The sequence below is a fragment of the Notechis scutatus genome, chromosome 2 (assembly GCF_049901735.1).
Source record: "Notechis scutatus isolate UNSWTSFEM ecotype Mainland chromosome 2, rNotScu1.2, whole genome shotgun sequence".
NCBI classification, from domain to species: domain Eukaryota; kingdom Metazoa; phylum Chordata; class Lepidosauria; order Squamata; family Elapidae; genus Notechis; species Notechis scutatus.
In genome coordinates this window covers 201497895-201519356 of record NC_142010.1, presented here as the reverse complement: position 1 = coordinate 201519356, position 21462 = coordinate 201497895, and the positions used below count along the sequence as shown (strand labels likewise).

The 21462-nt window shown below is 37.9% G+C and overlaps 1 protein-coding gene across 1 annotated transcript in view; it reads right to left on the bottom strand.

Annotated features, from left to right (window-relative positions):
• Positions 1-12370, bottom strand: part of RORB (RAR related orphan receptor B) — a 131455-nt gene extending 119085 nt beyond the window's left edge. Inside the window, exon 1 of the mRNA XM_087957818.1 lies at positions 11594-12370. Within this exon, the coding sequence (XP_087813944.1) occupies positions 11594-11600 (7 nt within the window). The 5' untranslated portion in view covers positions 11601-12370. The remainder of the gene's footprint in view (positions 1-11593) is intronic.
• Positions 12371-21462: the final 9092 nt, after the last annotated feature.

Genomic DNA, 21462 nt, shown 5'->3' with positions numbered 1-21462 from the left:
TTCTTATATGACTGTCCTTTATACGCTCTTTTGCTTGAATATCCAGAGATATTTTCAAAATGTTATATTTTGTCTCATAGTAAACCAGGCCATAAAAATATATTATTGAGTTAAAAAATGGAAGCTTAAAAATGTTATCCAGAAATAAAAAGAGAACATCAACACCAACATTAGGACATAGAGTCTGGACTTAATGATGAAAGGGACATGGCAGCATATTATTTATTTAATAAATTTATAGATTGTCTATTTCATATATATTATTTGGAACAGCCAAAATTTTATTTATCTAGTCTGGAAAATCTATTTATACCCTATGTGAAATTATTTAAAATACACTGTGAATTTTGAGGGCAAAGACACTCAGATAAGGAAACATCTATGCTATATATAAAAAACTGCTAAAGTATGTGGACAATTATTTAGATGATAAAGAATCATAAGTAAGATATTGAAATTGATGAAATCCATAACTTATTAAACTCTCCATATGCTATGAAAATATTTTAAGTTGCCCTGTTTTTTCAGTTTTTTTTTAAAAAAAGCTGACATTTTGGATATTGAGGTTCACATAATTACTAATACTATTATGATTAAATGCATATAGCTCTAACACAAATGGACAAAAAGGAGAACAGCTTAAACTAGTTCAACTATCTAAACCTTTATAAGATTTGTCATACATCTATAATAGTGAAACTCTATTTAAATTAAACTATGTTCACTAGAATATATATTTACATAATTGCACATACCACTATAACATGATATAGATCCAGTAAAAGTGTTTCTTCTATCTAAAAACAAGCAATTGTAAAATAGAAGGCTGTTGGTATTTATTCTTTCTAACACATGTAAAACTAAATATGTGTGTGTATATGTCTTTGTGTGTGTCTGTATCCATACACAAACACATATTCATAATTATAATATGTTGCACTAGCAAGCCTTTAAAAATAGGCATTTTCTACAAATTGCATTTGCATTTGATATATATTTCTGATGCAATTTGTAGAAAATGTCTATTTTTAAAGGCTTGCTGCAATAATTATGTATGTGTTTGTGTGTGCCTGCAGACACACACACACACACATATTGAAATTGATGAAATCTGTAATTTATTAAATTCTCCATATGCCCTGTTTTTCAGATTTTTTAAAAAAGCTGACATTTTGGATATTGAGGTTCAGATAATTACTAATAGTATTAACATTAAATGCATATAGATCTAACATGAATAGACAGAAAAGGAGAACAGCTTAAACTAGAAGTTTAAATCATTTTTAATATGATTTCTTTCTACTTTTATGGAGAATTTTTATGGGAATCAAGTTTAACATTTCCTAGTATCCTATGCAACATTTTTGAAAGTGCATTATTTTGACAGTATGCAGAAGTAAAGTGAAGCAAATATCTTAACCCAAAAACAATTAGAAAAAAATTATTATGAGAATTTTTTTCAATGCAGTTATTCCATAGAATGTTGAAAAATGACCAGTGAATTAGAATGTGGGGGTATCTTGTGAGAGTCCGAACACCATTCATATTATTAATTAACAGTTGGATTCAATACTGTCATTCTAAGAGATACAATTGAAAATAGAATTTAATTAGCACAGAATTTCACTTTTTTCTCAGATTGTTCCAGATTGGTGGACCTTTTAAGAAAATTTGAGGCATCAGTTGAGAAACTAGCAATTTATATGTTAATGTAAATTCATTTCACAAAATTATTACAAACCAAGATGCATTTGGTACTATAAAATCATTCCTGAGAAAATATGCCAAAGATTGGACTGTTAGCTTATAACATATTATATGTACAATCAAGAAATAAAATTCTAGTCCAGAACATACCAAATCATAGCGAATTCTCACAGAATTTACTTCTGAGTAAATATAACTATGACAGTACTACACATATATTTATTTCATATGTGTAACTTACAGAAAAGTTTACACTTTCTCTTTAATGCCAAATAATTTCATACTTGGAAGTCTCTTAAATGATAAATCTATTTCATTTAATACCCACGTATGTTGGTTTAAATGTTATTTTTTTAATTTTAGGTATCGCAAGTTCAGACTGCAGTTGAACCAATTTGGATTAGTTTAATAAGTTTAATATGAAAATACTCATTTTAGATTGTATCGTTCATGTGCCCCAATATTCATGTCATAAGACCCAACTTTCTATTTAAAAACAAAACAAAAATACATTTGATCAAGAGGTGTAATGATCAAAGAGCTAAAGAAACAATTTAAATTTTGACTGTATCTATAGGTATGGAAGATAGCAGAAGGCATTTTGATAGAAAAAGGAGTAATATTATGATTATCTATATGTTATATATTATATATATATATAATATATATATATATATATATATATGTTGTTTAGTTTTAGCCATTTTTATTTGCCCAACTTTAAGTTAATACATTACATTATCAGAAGTAATTATATTTAGCAATTTATTATCAACGTTAGAAAAATACTAATTCATTCAGCAGTTGTGCTTCCTTTCTATGGCTTGTATATAGAATTGTACTATTACATTCAGAGGAAGCACTTTCCTCTAACCAGTCCCACCCAGAGTAGTGAATAGTAGCAATGAACTGAATATTCTAAAACCCCACATCTGTTTCAGTTCTCCAATAGTAGCTTTAGTAACTTTACCATGTACAGTTCTACGCCTATAATAGTAATTCATTTATACAAATTTATTACAAAATTCAGTAGCAGTAGGATTATATCCTTTGTTAATGTTAAATAAATTGTACAGCTTTGATGACTACAGAGACAGTTTAATCTTGCATTTCATACAACCTCAAGCTATTAGATATCACATGGTTGTACAATATACATTTTCAAATTTGATTTGCTTTGTTCATGGGAGTAGCCTCAGGATAGCAACATTTCCCTGCAGTCTATGAAATAATTCTCAAATAATGTGTTCATCTGGCAAGTAACCACTGTTATTTGACCTTTAGCTGAAAGAGTACTTTGTTTTCACTGCTTTGAATTCAGAGATAATTTCAATCACTTTTTTTTGACATAGACATCTTCATACCATTTCTTAAAATGATTGTCGATTTTGTCAGCATAATTCAATCATGAGAAAATAAGGTAACATACTGAGATCAATTACCAAACAACAGAATCTTCACTACATATTCTAATAAAGTATAATCAATATACTCCAAATATATAATTAAGATATCAAGCTCCCTTATTTTCAGTGGGGAAATATTAAATGTGTAAACAGCCAATAAAGTTTTGAAATGCTTCTTTTGGCTGAATTATGAACACAGTATGAAACCCTTGTTAGTCAAACAATGCTGCAGCACTATCTGTTCTTATCTAGAAACTCAAAGGAGTTTACTCCTGGGAACAAATGTAAAGGATTGTACTTTTTATCTGTTGAAATCTTTGAGAATCATAGATTAGGGATTATGAAGGTGCCATTATGATAAGAAACAAATAGCTTGGTAGGCATACATTAAAGATAAAATCAAGAGAAAATTATAGCTTTTAACAGTGCTACATGCGCATATGCATGGAAATGTTATTAATGGGCACGGATTTGAAAATACAGTGTAAAATTAAGCTAACATTCTAATTCAGATAGTTTTTATATTTAAACATTACTCTCTAAGGACTTTGCAATTATACAAAGCTCAGTTCAGATAAACTTAGAATTTGAATTTAATTTGAAACATAAAGAAATTTCAAAAGCAATTTTATCCAACAAGTTATTGTGAATATGTTGTTAAATTTTTAGTGAATGCTCTATTCTCCTGTTTAGATGGTTGTCAAGATTGTTATTGATATATGTTCACAAGAAATTCTACTAATAGTCACACTTCCACAGTAAAGCATGATTTATTACAATTGTCATTGTACACTTATGAATTTTTTTGTTAAGACTGAAGGAACAAGTTATAGGTTATAAAAGAAGTAATTGGACTTATGAGTAGCAAATGTCATTTATTTGCGATTTGATCAATCATTATGTTATCCTCTGTTTTTTTTTTGTTTTAATTAAAAAAGCATATATCTATCAATTTCATAGAAGTAATGCTAATTCTCTGTGAAGTTTTTGCATCAAATGAAGAGGTAAGAAAATATTTATTCAATAGTTTCTGATCTGGCTTTTCACAACCAGGTAATCATTGCAAACATACAGGTAGTCCTTGACAATTGACCCCAAAATTTATGTTGCTAAGTGTGACATTAAGTGATTTTGCACTATTTTAAAAACTTTCTTGTCACAGTTAAACATGTGGCCAACAAGCATGGTTGTTAAGAGAAGCTGGCTTCCCCACTGACATTGTTTGTCAGAAGGTTGCAAAAGGAGATCACATGATCACGGGAGACTGCAAAGGTCATAAGTGTGAAAAATGGTCATAAGTCACTTTTTTCAGTGATGTTGTAACTCTGAATGGTCACTAAATATACTGTTGTAAATGGAGGACTACCTGTAATGGCAACAGCTATTCCTGATAAAATATATTAATCAAATTAATTAATACATATTTCAATCTGAATATCACATGCATATTTTGATCATTTCCTATCAGTAGCTTTGTTTCTTATAACATTGGAAACCACTTTTTCTTCTAAAATACAGCTTGATACTACATATAAATATTAATTAAAGTATTGGGAGAAAAGCATATCAGAAAAACTTTGGGAATTTGATCAAACTAGATTTGAAACTTACTTACACAGGGATTGCTATAAAGTTATGTATATTTACTTGGGAGAAAGCCCTACTGAAAAAAGTACAGCTTATTTCTGAATATACATACATTATATTGTGGTGTACTAATTAAGGTATTGACCAGCACTGCAGAAAGCCCATCTACCATGGACTGTGCTACTTTGGCCATTCATTCACTCCTAGTCCAATTTATCTTATGGAGTTGTTCCTATGGCAAAAATGTCATGATAAAGCACTATCTGCACCACTGGAGCTCCTGAATGAAGCAAACAAAGAAACCGGCCAGTCCATAAGAAACTATTTGACAGAACTGGCTAAAATCTATAAAATGATTTTTTTTTTTACTACCTAGTGTATAGTTTTGAATAAAACTGGCAAATAAAATACCAGGAAAAGTGCAACTCTATAGGATTCATAAAAGACTGATGGGTTTTTAATTTAAAATTTATAATTTGATTGGAAAGCAACTTTTGCTAATGGAAATCATTTATCAAAAACATTAAAACAGATGAATAATGTATCTTTTGGTTTGCAACTTATGACAGACTTGACTTTATGCTTGAATTTCAGTAAAGGCCTTTCTGGTTATAGTTTTTTCTAATAAAAATACAACATCAAATTATGTCATATGGCATCATCCTTTTAGAAGTCAATGGTTCCCCATATCATTTTTATCTTATTTAGGCTTCCTCAGTTCAATAACTAAGTTCACAATGATGAACTTAAACAGAACTATTCATTCTTGGCACGGTTATGATCATGATGATGTAAGTCAGCAGGACTGACTGTTGCAAGAATATTGTAATGTAAACATTGTCTCTTAATATTCAGCAATTGATAATATGATAAGTTGCCATAATGTTTCAAAAAACACATCTTTAGCTGTAATTAAATGATAAGTTTATTCAAGTTAATAAGATGATGGCATTACCTGTATTTCAATGTTGAGGAGAAAATATGTATTTGGAATGCTCTTTGATGTACCAGTGAAACTGCCTAAATTGTTGATAGGGAAGGGAACTGAAATACCACAGCTGAACAAACTGCTGGAAGATATGATTGCAAAGTTTAGGGAGTACTGTTTGCACATTATTTTATGCATATATGCTCTTTGTGTGCATGTAAAATTTAAAAAAAACCCATAATTTTTGGAAACTCAGAGCATAGTAGTCTAAATCGCTCTTATCTGAACATATATATATATACTACTATGCTCTGAGTTTCCAAAAATTATGTGGGTTTTTTTTTTGCAATTTTACATGCACACACAGAGAAATGTTTAAATAAATAAAAAACAAGAGTAAAAATGATTGACACTTGAAATGTTGCAATATATGTGTATTTTTTAAAAGAGGAATCACTATCTGGGTGTGCATTTTAATTTGGACAGTACAGTGTTTTAATTATGTGTTTATATTTTCAACATAAGTATCCTAGACTTGTGCTTGATTTTCCAGGACAAATGGGCATCTTAATTCAGTAACATAAGTAGTATCACTCTGTTTATTTTCGTATTTCCTCCCCTTGCCAACTAATCTGAAAGAGAACTGTCCTTAAAGCAAAACCAGTTTCAAACTAGGTATATATTGAAGTAGACTACAGCAAGAATAGGATGTCCAACCACTTATCATCTATATTTGAACTATTTCAGTAGCACAATCAAGCCTAATCTTGTTGAAGTTTCAGGACAGTTTCTAAAGCGCAGGAAAATAGGGTAAGTGCACCACCTCAACCCAGTCTGTTGGGTTGCCTCGTAAAACTTCAGAGAACAGCCAGCCGCCGCGAGGACAGGATCCAGCCCCGTCCTCTCTTCTTTTCTTGGAGCACCGCGGACCCGGCTGGACTTCCCGCGACCCCTTCAGACGGCAGATAAGACGCTTTGTTCTGAGTGGGATGAAATTAGTAAATTGTGCGAAGTTTAGGATTTGGGGGATTGAAAAGATTCTTTAAAGTTTCAGGAAAGTTCTGTGTATTATTCAGGTCGCAATTATACTTCCAAAAGAAAAGAAACGCAACCTAATACCGAAACGTCCCAGCTTCATTTATTTGAGCAGCAGCTTTGCCCCAATCGTGGTTTGATTTTGCTGAAAGCCAATACTCTATCGATTGGTTGGCACTTTTCTCTTCGGAACCAAAACTTTTTTTAAAAAAATGGGAAGATTAATATTCCAGAAACCAAACCATCGAACGAATCATCAGCGCTGGAGACTGGACCGACTGAAGGTCGCAGTTGATTTAAAAAACAAAACAAAACCGGGGTGGGTGGGGAAAGGGATTTTGAGGTATCGGTCCAGCAAGAGGAAGCTCAAAAGAAACAACCTCTCGGTCTCAGTTTGATCTAAAATAGCACCGATGTGGCCCGACATATCAGCTCCTCAATCTCCTAAAGCTAAACGCCCCTAAAATGCAGTTCTCTTAAAGGAAAAGTTCAGGCCTTCGATCTCCGAATGCTGCCAAATTGGGGTGGGGGTGGGTGGGGGTGGAGGCGGGATGCCAGGAAATGGGGAGGGTGTGTGTGTTAATTTACAATGCGGATCGCTGACGAGTCCTGTGACCTTCCCCGCATTTCATCCTTCATAATATAATATTAAAAACGACAAGAGAATTGCTTGACAAGCGCCAGGATCGACCTAACTATTTTAACTGGATCTCTGATTTCTCGCCCTCCCTTGGTCGGACTTTTAAAGGTTTATAAAGAAATGGGTCTGGTGCGACTGGGCTGTGAGAATCAAATGAGTCAAGGGGGCGTTTCCGTCTTCCAGGAGTTTATATTGAAGTGGTAAAAGATTAGACAGGTAAGACAGAGACGTTTGATGGCTACCTTAATTACACAGCTGAGATCAACATAGACTAAGACATCATGCCTATCAAGTTCATTGATTCCAAAAGAAAGTAGACTAAGGACGTTGGAAAGCGTTTTGATACATCCTCCGAGATAAATGCCCCTGAAATCATTGGAACTTATTTCCTAATTCTCCTTAGAATTGCTAGTCTCATTCCATTTGCAAAGGGCACCCTCTTTTCTATTACTTCCTGCCTGGACTTCAATCAGGAGCTGCCAACCGCTTCTTTAAGAGTAGCAGGACAGACTCTCGGGAAAACTCAGCCCATTTTATAAGAACACGAGCACCTGAGTTGATGAAGTTTCTGAATCTAATTAGCATATGGAAACTGAGACGATCTGATGGATTGGAAAATGCAAACTAGAGCACAATTATTATACAATGTAACTAGATGGGGGCTAGAAATGCGGTCAAATATTTAGATGAAGGGTGCCAATTTATTTTCAAATTAACTTTCCTTTTAAAAAAAAATGAAATAAAGAAATTAAGTCTGTGCTTGTCCTTTAGGAAAGCCGGAGCGCTGGTCCAAGGGGCGCTTAGACTTCGTGGGATAAGAACGAAGAACAGATTCAGACAGCTTTCGCTGAATAATCTCCGCCTGTCAAGCGCTGGAGGCTGAGATGGTCCTTCTCTGGTCCTTGGACTTACTTTCTCAGCCGAGAGAAGTAGGTTAGTGGAGCACGTGACAAAGGCCCAGACCAACCCGAAGCAGAGGCAGATAAGCGAAACGAAGCTTTGACAGTTGAATTCCGAATTCGCCCAATTGTCCCCCTACAAACTTGCGAGTCCGGTCAAGCACAGCCCTTCCAGATAGCCCGAGGCCACTTCTGCCCCGATCGGTATGTGTTATAGCAACCCCACTTCTGGGTAGCAACCGTCGATGAGAACAATATATGGAGCGTCTGACTGCGTGTCTCCTTGGCCACTGATAAAGAGCCAGCTGTGCCTTAAAAGGTTCCAGAGAAGGAACCTCGTGGGGGGCTGTTGTAGCAAGAATCAGCAGTATGCCAATCACTTTGGGTGATCTTGATCCCATGCTTTTTCTCTCACCTGCCCATTAGTGCTACTTCTTCAGCAGAATACCTATTGTCCCTATCTCACCTGGACCAATCGGACGCAAGTGACTAGAGCAGGGTTGGATTCAGAAGTAACCCTCCCCCCAGCCAACCAAAGCGATCCATTTCCAAAGGCGTGCTTAGCCTTCTTTACAGAATCTTAACCGCGAGCGAACTCTATGGGAGCTATTCCCAAGTAAACCTGCCCGACAGAGGGACGGTACTACTAGCGTCTGCTTCGAAGTAAATTTCATTGAATGCGGTTGAGTTCACTGGTAATAAAGTAGTGTTCGGTATATTTGACGGACTCTGTCAAATTGGAGGCCTAATTTTATGGCCTCTTCTTTACCGACAATTTTTAGACCCCTCTCCAGGGGCCAAAGGCAACGAGTTCACTGCATAGAAAAGCGCTTTGAGCGGGTTTCTTAACTCTTCAGCAATTACGGCGGAGGAATTTCAAGATCGGGCGGAGTTCTTATAGTTTACAAAGCACGAGCATCCTTAATCTAAACTCTTAAGAGCCTAGTTTCCGCCCAAATACCCGAGATACGAGCGTTGAAGTCAGATCCTTGGAGGCGTCCTGTCCCACACCGAGTCCTAGCAATAGTCCAGGAGAAGCCGCGCATACCTTCATGAGACCCCTGAGTAAGGACACTCGAGACCATTGGGTCATCTTACAGCCAACCTCCCGTCACCAGAACCTACAAGTATTGTATGTCTCTCTGCATTGCCGACCCTTTTCTCGGCATTTATTCTCCAACTTAGAAAGGACTCTGTTGTTTTGACCTGTTTTAGATGGGGAAGGGGTCAACAAGTAGACTTAAACTCAGCACTTGCTTTGTGGAAACACACCCACCAAGTAATTTCTACTTTAACTGCACTTCAAAGGCTTTAAGTCTTAAGTCACAATAGGATATCCCAATTAACAGGATAGTCTTCCCAATTTCTTCTCTTAACCTCAGATTTATTCCAGTCATTTAAGTGGACGCCAGTCTTTTTTCGGTCCAAGCAGGAAAGTACCTGCCACCAGAGAAGAAAGTTCATCTGTATTTAGTCTGTAGAGCGAGTTTACATTAAAAAAAACAACGAAGGGGATGGGGTTGGAAATAGCGGTCTTTAAAAAAAAATAAAGGCATTTTACGCTTTCAATCCCGTTGTTTCAATGAATGGCGATTGGATCTGCATAAATCTGGAAACTTGCGAGGTTTAAAAGAAGACGCGCGTCTTCGGAGAGAGAGAGCAGATCTAGGAGCGTCCCTCCAACCCAAACAGCCTGATCTACCACCAACCACTGGCTAAACGGGAGGCCAATTTCAACAGGATTGTGCAATTTAACCTCAAAACAACGCCGAAGTTTCTCTATAACAGTGATCTGCGACAAATCTCCTCTGGACGGTGCAATGGGGCGAGAAGACACAATAAGAGATAGCGCTGAAGGAATGAATGAGGCTCTGGGTTTATATTGTTGAGGAAGTGAATTATTTAAGAGTGAGAAGGGGGAGAGGTCATCCAATTTTCTTTTGGGATTTGAGAATTACTGTACTAATAGGAGTGATCCGTGAATTATGATCAATATGCTATCTTTGCATTCTCTGTCTTTCTCTGCTCCAGCCCGCCCTTTGCTATTCAATGTATCATATCCTAATCAGTCCACAGGGTAATAAGCTTAAATCTGAGAAGTATATTCAGAGACTTGAATAAATGAAAATTATCTCAAGGCCAGCAGAAAAGTTGATATTCAAGGAATATATTTGGAAGACAGAAGCTGGGAAGGATGACAGGTGTCTATACTGCTGCTGATGGTGAAGTAGGTTTTCCACTTGCAGACAGCTCAGCCTTTCTTCCAAATATTTTAGGAACCCCCTGCAGTCATCGTCAACACTCCAAGTTTGGCCTGTAAAGCTACAGAGTGCCATTGACTGGTCAATGGATCATAGAGCCATGAAAAAAATAGATTAATGAGCATCACAAAGGATACAGATTGGATGCAAGAAGACAAATGTATGTCTAGATGGTCCAGGAGTTAAAATGATTGAATGTTGTTCAAAGCTGTGCACACTAAAAAGAGTGAGCTGATCCATAGCACTCTACAGCTGATTCTATCAGAACTTTTTCTTCAGTTCTGATGAGTACCAGACCACAACTCCACCATTGCCAACTTGCATTTTCTCTAGAAAAATGTATGCTGCATTTAAAGTATTTGGGATAGTTGGATGGAGAGTTTAGAAACTTGACTAAAAAGAAGCGTCAATGCCCAGCTTTACTTCCAAACCTGTTTGCCAAGCATCCTTTTGACAAATTAGTAGTCAGACCCACCTTTCTCCAGAGTCATCTCCTTCTTATAGCTTACAGGCCATATACACTTTGTTTAATCTAACTTGGTGCCTTCCTTGGGTTATAATCCCAATGCATCTGGATGGGGTACCAGTTTGGGATAGGATGGTCTAAGTTTTCAATAAAAACGATACATTTCTAAGTAGTTGTTCCTCCTCCTCCTCCTCCTCCTCCTCCTCCTCCTCCTCCTCCTCCTCCTCCTCCTGGCCTAGCAACCACTATCTTTCTCAGTCTTAAATTTCCCACTCCCAGGCAAAGGGAACATTTCTGCTCACCAGTGTTTGCTCAGAAGCAGGAAAGTAGCAAAACTTCTGCCTGCTGAGCTGTTTTTGTAGAAAGGAGAGGGACCACCCCAGGAGGATCTTCAAAGAGACCCTCAAGGCCTCCCCCCCCTAAAATAGACAAGGTGTGGGGGTAGGAAACGGGTGATAAGACATAGACCATCTCTGCAGAAAAAGAAAGAAAAAGGAACTTTCTAATAACGTGACAGCATCCACTGCCTCTCTCTCCATCCCTAATCCTTCTCCAGTTCCTAAAGGTTGACTCGCCCGGCCATCGGCCGCCCTTCCCCTCCGCTCGCTCGCTCGCTCGCTCCCTCCCTTCCCAGCCACGCCGAGGACACCGTCCCGCCCTTTACCTCGCATGGTGCTGGTGAGCCTCCGCTCGGCGCGGTCATGTAGCTCTCAACTTAAATCCCCTCCTCAGCAAGAGCGACGACGGCGGCTGTGGAGAGCCTGTCCCGCTGCGGCAACCATTCCTCCCCCACAAGGTGCTCTTCTTTTTTTCTTCCCGCTCCTTTTAACTTTCTTTTCTTCTTCTTTCTCTGTCGTCAGGGGATTATAGCGCCTCCGTCTTTTTCTCCTCAGCCGCCAAAACGCTCTCCAGAAAAGTGTCTCTGGGCGGCTCGTTGGATTCGCGCGGGCGAGGTCGACCGTCTTCCCCGCTCCTCTCCTGGCCTCTCCGCGCTCGCTCGGTCCCTCTTCTGCCCGGGCTTTCAAGTCCTCAACAACCCGACTTTGCGAAGCTTTCTTTTGTGATTCCCGCGGCCTGGAAAGAAGCTGCGGCGGCGGCGGTGGAAGGAGGTGGGGGCGGGGAGGGGACTTGTTGTCGGATAGATGGTTGTGCGGAGAAGGGGAAAAAAAAAAAACAAATCAGACGAAAAAGAGGGAAAGGCAGAGGAGAGGAGTTGCGCTTTGGGGAAGGAAAGCAGGAAAAAGCCCAGCCACCGAAAAGAAGCAGAGGAGGTGGAGGAGGAGGAAAAGGCTAAGGACGGTAGAGCCTGTGCGTTTTCACACGACAGTTGTGCCTGTTTGGAGCAGATTTCCCTGACGCCTCTGTTTTCATCCTTCGGTTGTTACAAGGACACGCAGGAAACAGGAGCGCGAGGGAAGCTTGAGTGGGAAAGCTGCAAAGAGGCTTATAGCGAGGGGCGGGCAGCGCCGGTTACTTCACGCTCCGCCTCCTGTCAAGCCCCTCGGCCAATCCGAAGCTGCCGGAGTTAGAAGCCCGGCGGAGGGCCTGGGCGCCGGAGGAAGCGACTGGGGGAGGGAGGAGTTTGGCAGACGCTTTTGTCGAGAGCGAAAGCGGGGGGCGGGGCCGAGGGAAAGGAGGCGACGTAGGGAGCGCGCGGGGGAGTGCGCGCGCTCGCGCCTTTTCTCCCTCCTTTCCTTCCCTCGGTCGGTGGCTCGCGCCCGGGCTCCGCTTTCTCCGATTCCCTTTTCGTCGCTTTCTTGGCCGAAGCCTCGAGCGCTTCGGACGATCTCTTTAACTTGCGGTCGGCGGTGTGAGGTGAACTCGGCTCCGAAAAAGCTTGGCTCGGCGTCGTTTAGAACTGGGTCCTCTCCTTCTCCGCTTCTGTCACCCCGAACAAGGCAAAAAAAAAAAAAAGTTGCTTTCCTCTTCTCAAAGCGCTCCCGTCCCACCCGGGGACGCTTCTCTGCTAAAATTGGTTAGAAAGATGGCTGTGGGTATGAAACGCGGTTTCTTAACGTTTTTGTAGTAGGTTTGAGTATATGATAAAATAATAGGCAGATCTCCAGCCCGGGGAAGGATAAAGATGCCGTTAAGAAAGACTTTACAGCTGTAACTCTGCAAAATGAAATGCAGGTGCAGAAGAACATGACATTATTTTAACGTTTTTAAAGATATAAAGTATCTTATACAATAGGATCCTTGAGTGCAGGTGTTAAAAAGAACACAAGCCTATCTGTCTGTCTGTCTGTCATCCCTCCATCTAATCCACAGCCAAGCAAAATCTTTATTAAAACCAAGAAAAAAGCCACAAAATAGAAATCAGCTGAAAGTGGTGTAGAAGGTGGTATAGAAGCCAGCTGAAATATGCAATATTGGGGTCCTTTTTTCCTTCAGCAATTCTTTTGGAGAATATTTATTTGCACCCTGCCTCTATTATTTTTACAAACAACCCAAGGCAGAGAACATATTCAACGTACCTTCTTCCTCCTATTTTCCCTATAACAATAACCCTGTGAGGGAGATTGGCCTGAGAAAAAGCCCATGACTAACTCATGGTCTCCTGTTTTCTAACTTGATGCCTTATTCACAAGACCAACATATATATTATCTGAAATCAAGTTCTGCCAGCGGGCCTGGGGGACCCAGAGCAGGATGGAGCCCATTAAGTGGCTCGGGTGATCTGCTGTCGCCAGGGTGGGTGGGGGAGTGATTTTGTTATACTATATTAATTTATTTGATTCTTTTTGTTAGTTTTTATTGTTTTAAATGTGGTTTTATATTCTGTAAACTGCCTTGAGTCACCATGGGCGAATAGGCAGCAATATAAATTCAATAAATAAATAAATAAAGCCAAGCTGTTTTAAATCTTTTCCTTTAGTTTTAATCTATATTATTAATCCATTTTAGAAATCCAGGAGAAAGTACTTTCACTTTTAGAAAATACCATGCAACTTTCTAAAACCAAACCTTACATACTGTAGAATCTTTCTCCACTGCTGAGTTAAAGTCTTCTTCAATAGGTCTGTGCAAGCTTCCAAAATTACTTGGAGAAAGGATTCAAAACTTATATTAGCAGAAGCACAGCAGTTCTCTGCTATTCATTAAAGCAGGCAGATATTTTGGCTGGGCTGGCACCTTTTTTTAAAGCTCACACAAGTCTGGGGAAACATTGGGTGGCTTTAATTAATTGAAGGGAAGTGCTGCTCTTGCACACACTGAAGTCCCAAATAGATGTTCTGAATTTTATTTTATTTTTTGAAGCACATACAGTGCTGCTGTTTGCCCATACTTGAGTCAAAAACCAACTGGCATGAAACTGGTGCTCATCTCTAATGTGCCTTTTCCAGGCAGTTGACTTGAAAAAATAAAAGCTTTACACTCTTGCCTCTATAGGAGTGTGAATAATTAAGGTCAGACATAATCATAGATGTTTCCTACTTTCATTTTAGTGGTTAAAATTATGCTTTCTAGAAACCAGTGATATGGTACCCAGAGTACTCCCCATAATCCTTGTTTGCAGAGTGATTGGTGATACTAGTAATATTCTCACATAGAAATGCTGTAATTGTGTGATTGAGACCACTGGCATTAAACAGTTCCTTGAGCGGAATATTTCATTAACTTACTTGTTTGTTATACCCTTAGCATTAAACCATGTTCAAAATGCCATTTTTTCTATTATCACCAATGTCAGATTCATAATATTTTGGTTTTACTAATGATGATCCTTTTTTTCCATTTAGAACTCGTGTATATCATGAAATATCGTGAAAAATGGAATAGAAAAAGTGTGCATACTGAAGAATCCAAAGCGAAAAACAATACCTTACTTTGGGATGATTTACTAAAATCTATAACATTTTTATATAAATATTTCCTGATTACAACTGCAATGCATCATGCAATTAATATTGCAATTAATATTCATATATGCAGGTTTTTTCTTCTTCTAACACAGTTTGGACAAAAGTGGAATATCATGAGATTTATCTATTTTCAGTACAGAAGGCTGATATATTACAAGAACACATTACTGTGAAAAGTTTGGAATTGTGTTAGTGAAAGTTTCGGGAACACAATAATTTTATTTCATAAGAGCTTCTGTGAATTTTGATGTAAACGTCATTGCTCTGCCAGATATTAATAAGGCTGCCATGTGATTCTTTCAAACACTTGACTATGAGATTATTTCATTTTCATTAATGAATAATCTCTAAACCCAACATAAATTGCATGACACTGGTAACAAGCTCATTTTAAAAAAACCAAATACAATAAATAGAATGAAAATCATACTATCTATGATTGCAATATTCATGTACTGAGATAGGGACATCCGTGTTCAGGAGGACATTATCTGCACATTTGGGGAAAGTCCAAAACACACAGAAGGAAAAACTAATTAGGAAAAATCCTTAAAATCCCTTTCAAAAGATCCCCCAGTGAATGCTAAGCACAAAGTGACAATCCAGATATATGGAATAGTATTGTGCTTATATTATAGAAAAGTATTCTAGCCATAAACAGCCATAAGAACTTCTCTGTCTTGAAAGTCCTCTTTCTTTTTTGTTAAAGCGTTTAAAGCATGACCCTGAGATCCCTATAAGATCTGTTGCTTTTGCTGCCACCACCAAACCCTAGAATTTGAGTGCTTTTTCTACAATGCAGTATACAGATAAAACATTATAAGGTTACATAACTAGATGAAAAGCAGGGAAGATACACAACAGCAGTCACTTTAATAATGCTTAAACAAGACTCAATTAACATGTATTAAATAACTTAAAATTGGTTGTAAACAAGTACTATTACAACATGTCCAAAGGTTATTAATCACCTTCCCTGGAAGTAAATATCTATTTATAACTCTGTCACTTTGACAGATGTAAGTTGTCTTAGGACTAGGATTCCAGGTTTCTGTCAAACCTGTCTGTCTACCCAAACCTCTTAAATCCCTTTCTCCTGAGTTTGCTTCATTGCTTCCCTGGAATACAAACTGGGATGAGGTGCCCTGTGTTACCATACTTTGATTGACAATTCTAATACCCAATCATTACAAGCCGTACTCCACAGATCTTTGAAGGATGCTTTCCTTTGTTGAAAGTTCAAGTGAAGCACCACTTGAAAGCTGTTTCTCTTTGCCTGCTCTGACCTTTAGTAATTCCACTAGCTAGAAGAGATTTCTGCAGACATGAGATTTATATATAGAACCTCTTCCAGCTATTTGAACTGCTGGCTAAGGCTTTAAAGCAACACAAAGCATTTCATTTAGGAGAATCTCATTGTCTCTTCACCTCGATAAAACAAAGTGCATAGTAAAAGGAGCCACATCAAGGCAGAGCTAAGCTTTTTCATTATCATTATTATTTTCTGTTCACAACTATGTGAAGTCACAGCTGCCAGTTCTTTAGTGGTATTTGCCTTCATTCTCATTGAGTTCTTCCCAAGAACCTAGAATGTTGTGACATATCAGCATCAGTGTGGATCCAAGCAGTGTGGCCTTTTGTAATTGAAAGATGGAAAATTTGTCAATTCACAGATTTTTTTAAATTCTATGCAAGATTTTTTGTTATGGCATCCAGTGAGATCTATTGGGCCAATTTAGGCCAAAATCTTTCAATTTTGATGTTAAGATCTTAATACTTTGTGATCTTCTTCAATTCTTTGTCTTCTATTTTACTATCCTCCCTGGTATTGCCATTTCAATTTATCCCCCCTTTCTTCTTTTAAATTTGGTGTGTTATGTGCCAAGTTTTATCAGTTTGTACCTGTGTTTTCCTGAAAATAAGACCCTGTCTTATATTGTTTTTGCCACCAAAAGGCACCAGGCACCAGGTCTTATTTTTGGGAGATGTTATCCACAGACTAAGCTCACTTGTATGTGTTGCCCCCAGCCTCCTTTTTGCTGTCAAAGGCCTTCAGGAACTTCTGCAGCTGGCAAGGCTTTCCTGAAGACCTCTGCAGTGAATAACAGAGTTCCGAATTGATCTGGAGCTTTGTTATCAGCTACAGAGGCCTTCAGGAAAGCCTTGTCAGCCTTGCTGGCTGCAGAAGAAATGGGCCGGCAAGGCAGGTGTTGGTGTGTGTGAGGCCTGGCTACAACTGTCCAAAGATAAGTAGTAGGGCAGCTCCATCTTCCCATCCCCACATCCTACCTTAATTTTTATCCATCCACTCTGAAGTGGGTAGGATCATAATTAGGGCTTATTTTGGGGGTAGGGCTTATATTGGCCACATGTGTAAAAATCAAGCTAGGACTTACTTTTAGGGTAGGTCGTATGTTCGAGGAAATGGGGTATTCATAAATCCCACAATATTTAACTTGCTCATTTTTACTACATTTATTCGTTGTTTAATGATTGGTCACACATTTTTAGACTGCATCTGTCATTTATGTCCACCTATTGAGGCCTTCCCAAAAACCTGTGATAGGCAGATGTTGTGGTTTGAAGGTGTAAAAGGTATTGTCACAGGATGTAAATTGTTCCAAGCAAAGGTGTATTTTGCAATTGGCTCATAGTGATTTTGTCAATTCTGATGGTGTTCAAGTGGTGATTTGGATGCTTTGGAATTGAACTCGAGGCCTATTACTATTAGTACTATCTATGTTTTCGTTTGCTACAGTTATTCTATTTCTATTTGTGAGTTTTCATATTTTGTGATTTTTCTGAAGTTCTTTCTCTTCCCTTTTGCTGTTTTCAGGTATTGCAATATCTACTATCAAGACTGTCTTGTCTTATCATTAAGTCAGAAATCATGGTTCTTTTAGAAGTCATATTTTAAATGCTGTTAACTCCTAGATCTGTCCAATATGTACATAAAAGCCTTGAAGTGCTCGTGGACATCAACCTTAGTGCCATTAGATTTTAGGCTCCTCCTAAATTAAATGTTAGGTTTGAATTAAATATAAGATTAAATGGGGTGCACAATTAAGAACTGGACTTAATAATCATGTTTATTTAAAAAATTCTTCTGGTCTTGCCTAGCCTGAAGCCTACTTTGAAAATACCATGCAATGCATGCTCTGTGTGAAGTGTGCCCAGTGGCTTAAAACACTAAATAGAAATAAGCTAAGATGCTAGAAAGGCTCCACAAAGACTGGAGAAATTAATGGGGAACAATCAAAAATGGATATTTTGTGGACAATTACAGGTGGTCCTCATCTTACAATTATTCATTTAGCAACTATTCAAATTACAATGATGCTGGAAAAAGTGACTTACAACTTGGTCCTCACACTTAACAACTATCACAGTGTCCCTGTGGGTAACATGATAAAAAATTGGCTGCTTGGCAACTGACATTTATTTATGAAAGTTGCATATCTGCTCTCTCTGTCTCTGAAGACGCACGTCTACTTTTAAACCTCACAAGTTTCCAGATTTATGCAGATCTCATTTCCAATTGCCATTTATTAAAATAATGGGATTGAAAACTTAAAATGTCTTTATTTTTTTAAAAACCGCTATTTCCAGTTCCCCATTCCCTTCGTTTTTTTAAAAAAAATATATAAACTTGCTCTACAGACTAAATACAGATGAACTTTCTTCTCTGGTGGCAGGTACTTTCCTGCTTGGACCGAAAAAAGACTGGCGTCCACTTAAATGACTGGAATAAATCTGAGGTTAAGAGAAGAAATTGGGAAGACTATCCTGTTAATTGGGATATCCTATTGTGACTTAAGATTTAAAGCCTTTGAAGTGCAGTTAAAGTAGAAATTACTTGGTGGGTGTGTTTCCACAAAGCAAGTGCTGAGTTTAAGTCTACTTGTTGACCCCTTCCCCATCTAAAACAGGTCAAAACAACAGAGTCCTTTCTAAGTTGGAGAATAAATGCCGAGAAAAGGGTCGGTAATGCAGAGAGACATACAATACTTATAGGTTCCGGTGACAGGGGAGGTTGGCTGTAAGATGACCCAACGGTCTCGAGTGTCCTTAGGGGTCTCATGAAGGTATGCGCGGCTTCTCCTGGACTTTTGCTAGGACTCGGTGTGGGACAGGACACCTCCAAGGATCTGACTTCAACGCTCGTATCTCGGGTATTTGGATGGAAACTAGGCTTTTAAGAGCTGAAATTGATGATGCTCCTGCTTTGTAAACTATAAGAACTCCGCCCGATTTGTGACCTTCCCAGCCAGCTTCCTACAAGCAAAGTCAATGAAAAGAGTTTATTTGCTTAATGACTGCATGTTTCATTTAACAACCACAGTACTTCCCTTAACAATCATGGCAAAAAAGGTTGTAAAATCAGGCATGACTTACTTAACAACTGCCTCACTAAGCAATGGAAGTCTCAATTGTGGTTTAAGGCAAAAACTATTTTTATATTCACCATGGAAGCCATTTTATATATAAAATAATAACAAATAATATGGTCTCGGTATTCTGAAGTAGACACAACTAGCTGAAAGGATTGCTGACTTTTAATGTAACATGTGGGCTAAAAGGTATTGTATTTTTACTGTTTTTTAGCATCTAGATGCTCATCTTGTATGGTGGAAGAGAAAGAAACTTCCCAACTTGTTTTGAAGAGGTAAAGCAGCAAATTTAAGCAGACCGAGATCAAGTCAGACTTGTTCTCCTTGTAATGATGCTCAAGATTGTTGGAAAAAAAGAGGGGTAAGACCAAGGCAAGAAGCAGTTATCAAAAGCAGGATCCATGGATCCATGGAAGAAAGGATCCTGATAGCTCTGCTTAAGGCTATTGCTTCCTCACTCGCAGCAGCATTGCTCAGGGGAGGGGAGTAAAGATAAAGCCTTTTTCCTCATCAATAATCTGGCAATGGATATGTGGATATTTTATATAAATGTGTGTGTGGGCACATATGTACACATGTGCAATTCACAACTCTTTGACCTTGTGCCAAGTGGAATTGTCCTCATCTGTACCATTCCTTTTCTGAGGTTTCATTGGCAGCATAGGTTCTCAAATTCTCCTTGCCTTTTTCAGCTATGAGAACACCCCTAGCCTTCTACAAGCAACTAATTATTAGATGCTGTGAATATCCTTTGATGAAGAGGCAAGATATAAATCCACCTAATAAATAATAATGAAACTCCTTCAGTTGATGGAAGGCTTCTATTAGTAGAACAGGAATGAGAGTGACTTGCAGCACTTTGCTCTCTCCATGGTAGCCCCACTCCAAATCTGTTCCAGAACAGCCTTAAAATAATGTTTATGGGGAACAAGGGTGCAGAGGGATCCATAATAATAACATGCTGCTTGTTATGCTGATGAAAGGAATTAATTGGCTTCTGTGCATCTCAGGGAAGATCTCATTTCTTTCACCTACGCTGATGTATAATGACATCTTAAAACAAAATCTTGAAAGTCTAATGGATGCTATGCAATGGCAATTCAGCTTGATAATTTGGGATAGTTAGGATATTAACATTGAAAGCCTTCCAAATTTTTTTTAAAAAAAACCCAAAACAATATCAATTCAGAGATGTTGAAAGTGCCCGCATTTTAAATGTGCTTATTTTTCATATTTAAAATCAGAATTTTAACTGGGCCACATTCAATATGGCATAATAGAAACAAAGATGGAAGAGATCCACAACTCTAGCTTTATAAGGTCCAGAATGAAACCAGAATTCTTGAATCAGGATTTGTAGGAAAAAGAGTATTCAACGTATTCAAAAAGGTATTCAACCAATGGCTTTTTCTCTCCTGGTGTTTGATGACAAGTCTTTCTTGCCATTTCTCTTTATTACTAATCTATGTAATAACCCTGCAATTGGGAGACTCTTGCAAAGCCAGTTTTACAGATTTGATTTGTTACAACCTAAGCATGCTTAATTTTCTCCTGATTATAGTACATAATAGTCCCAGGCAGGTTTCTTTGTGCTTTTTCATTTGAGTGGTAATGTTTGAAGGGATTTTTTTTTAATTATCTAAATGAAAACAGTACCATATATACATCTGTATCTGGATAGCGTCCATTCTTCTGAGATTCTGAACAGCCCTTAAAATGTTTTAGTTCTGGAACTAATATATTTGGGGAAGGGGGCAGTTATTATGTGTTTTATTGGCTATTTTTAGCCCAGGCTGTTTCACTTTGTTTAAACTTTAAATTATTTCATCTTGTATTGGATTTTGTAAGCTTCCCAGTTTGTCAGAATCAGTAGCCATAATACATTGAGTGAAAGAAATAATTAATACTGTCATGTGTATTAGAAAGTATGGCATATATTTACTTTTCTTTGGTAAATTCAGGGGCATCCAACTGGATGGCTGCCTACTTGAATGAAGTCATACAAACATTTTCCCTGGGGTCTACAGTATGTTCATATCTGCATATGTTAATCAAATTAACATCATTCAGTGACAGTGTGCTTTCTTGTACTTATGAAGATACATTTTGAGATTATCTGTTTTGCTTAGCATGAGCAGTAACTGATCCATGCATCAGGCTCCTGCAGTAACAGTTTTGAGTTTTGAGATCCAGGCACACATACATATGTGCATACCCATTGTTCTTTAAACAATTTGACAAAACAAAACAATAAACCATGACTCTCATTTTTAGAT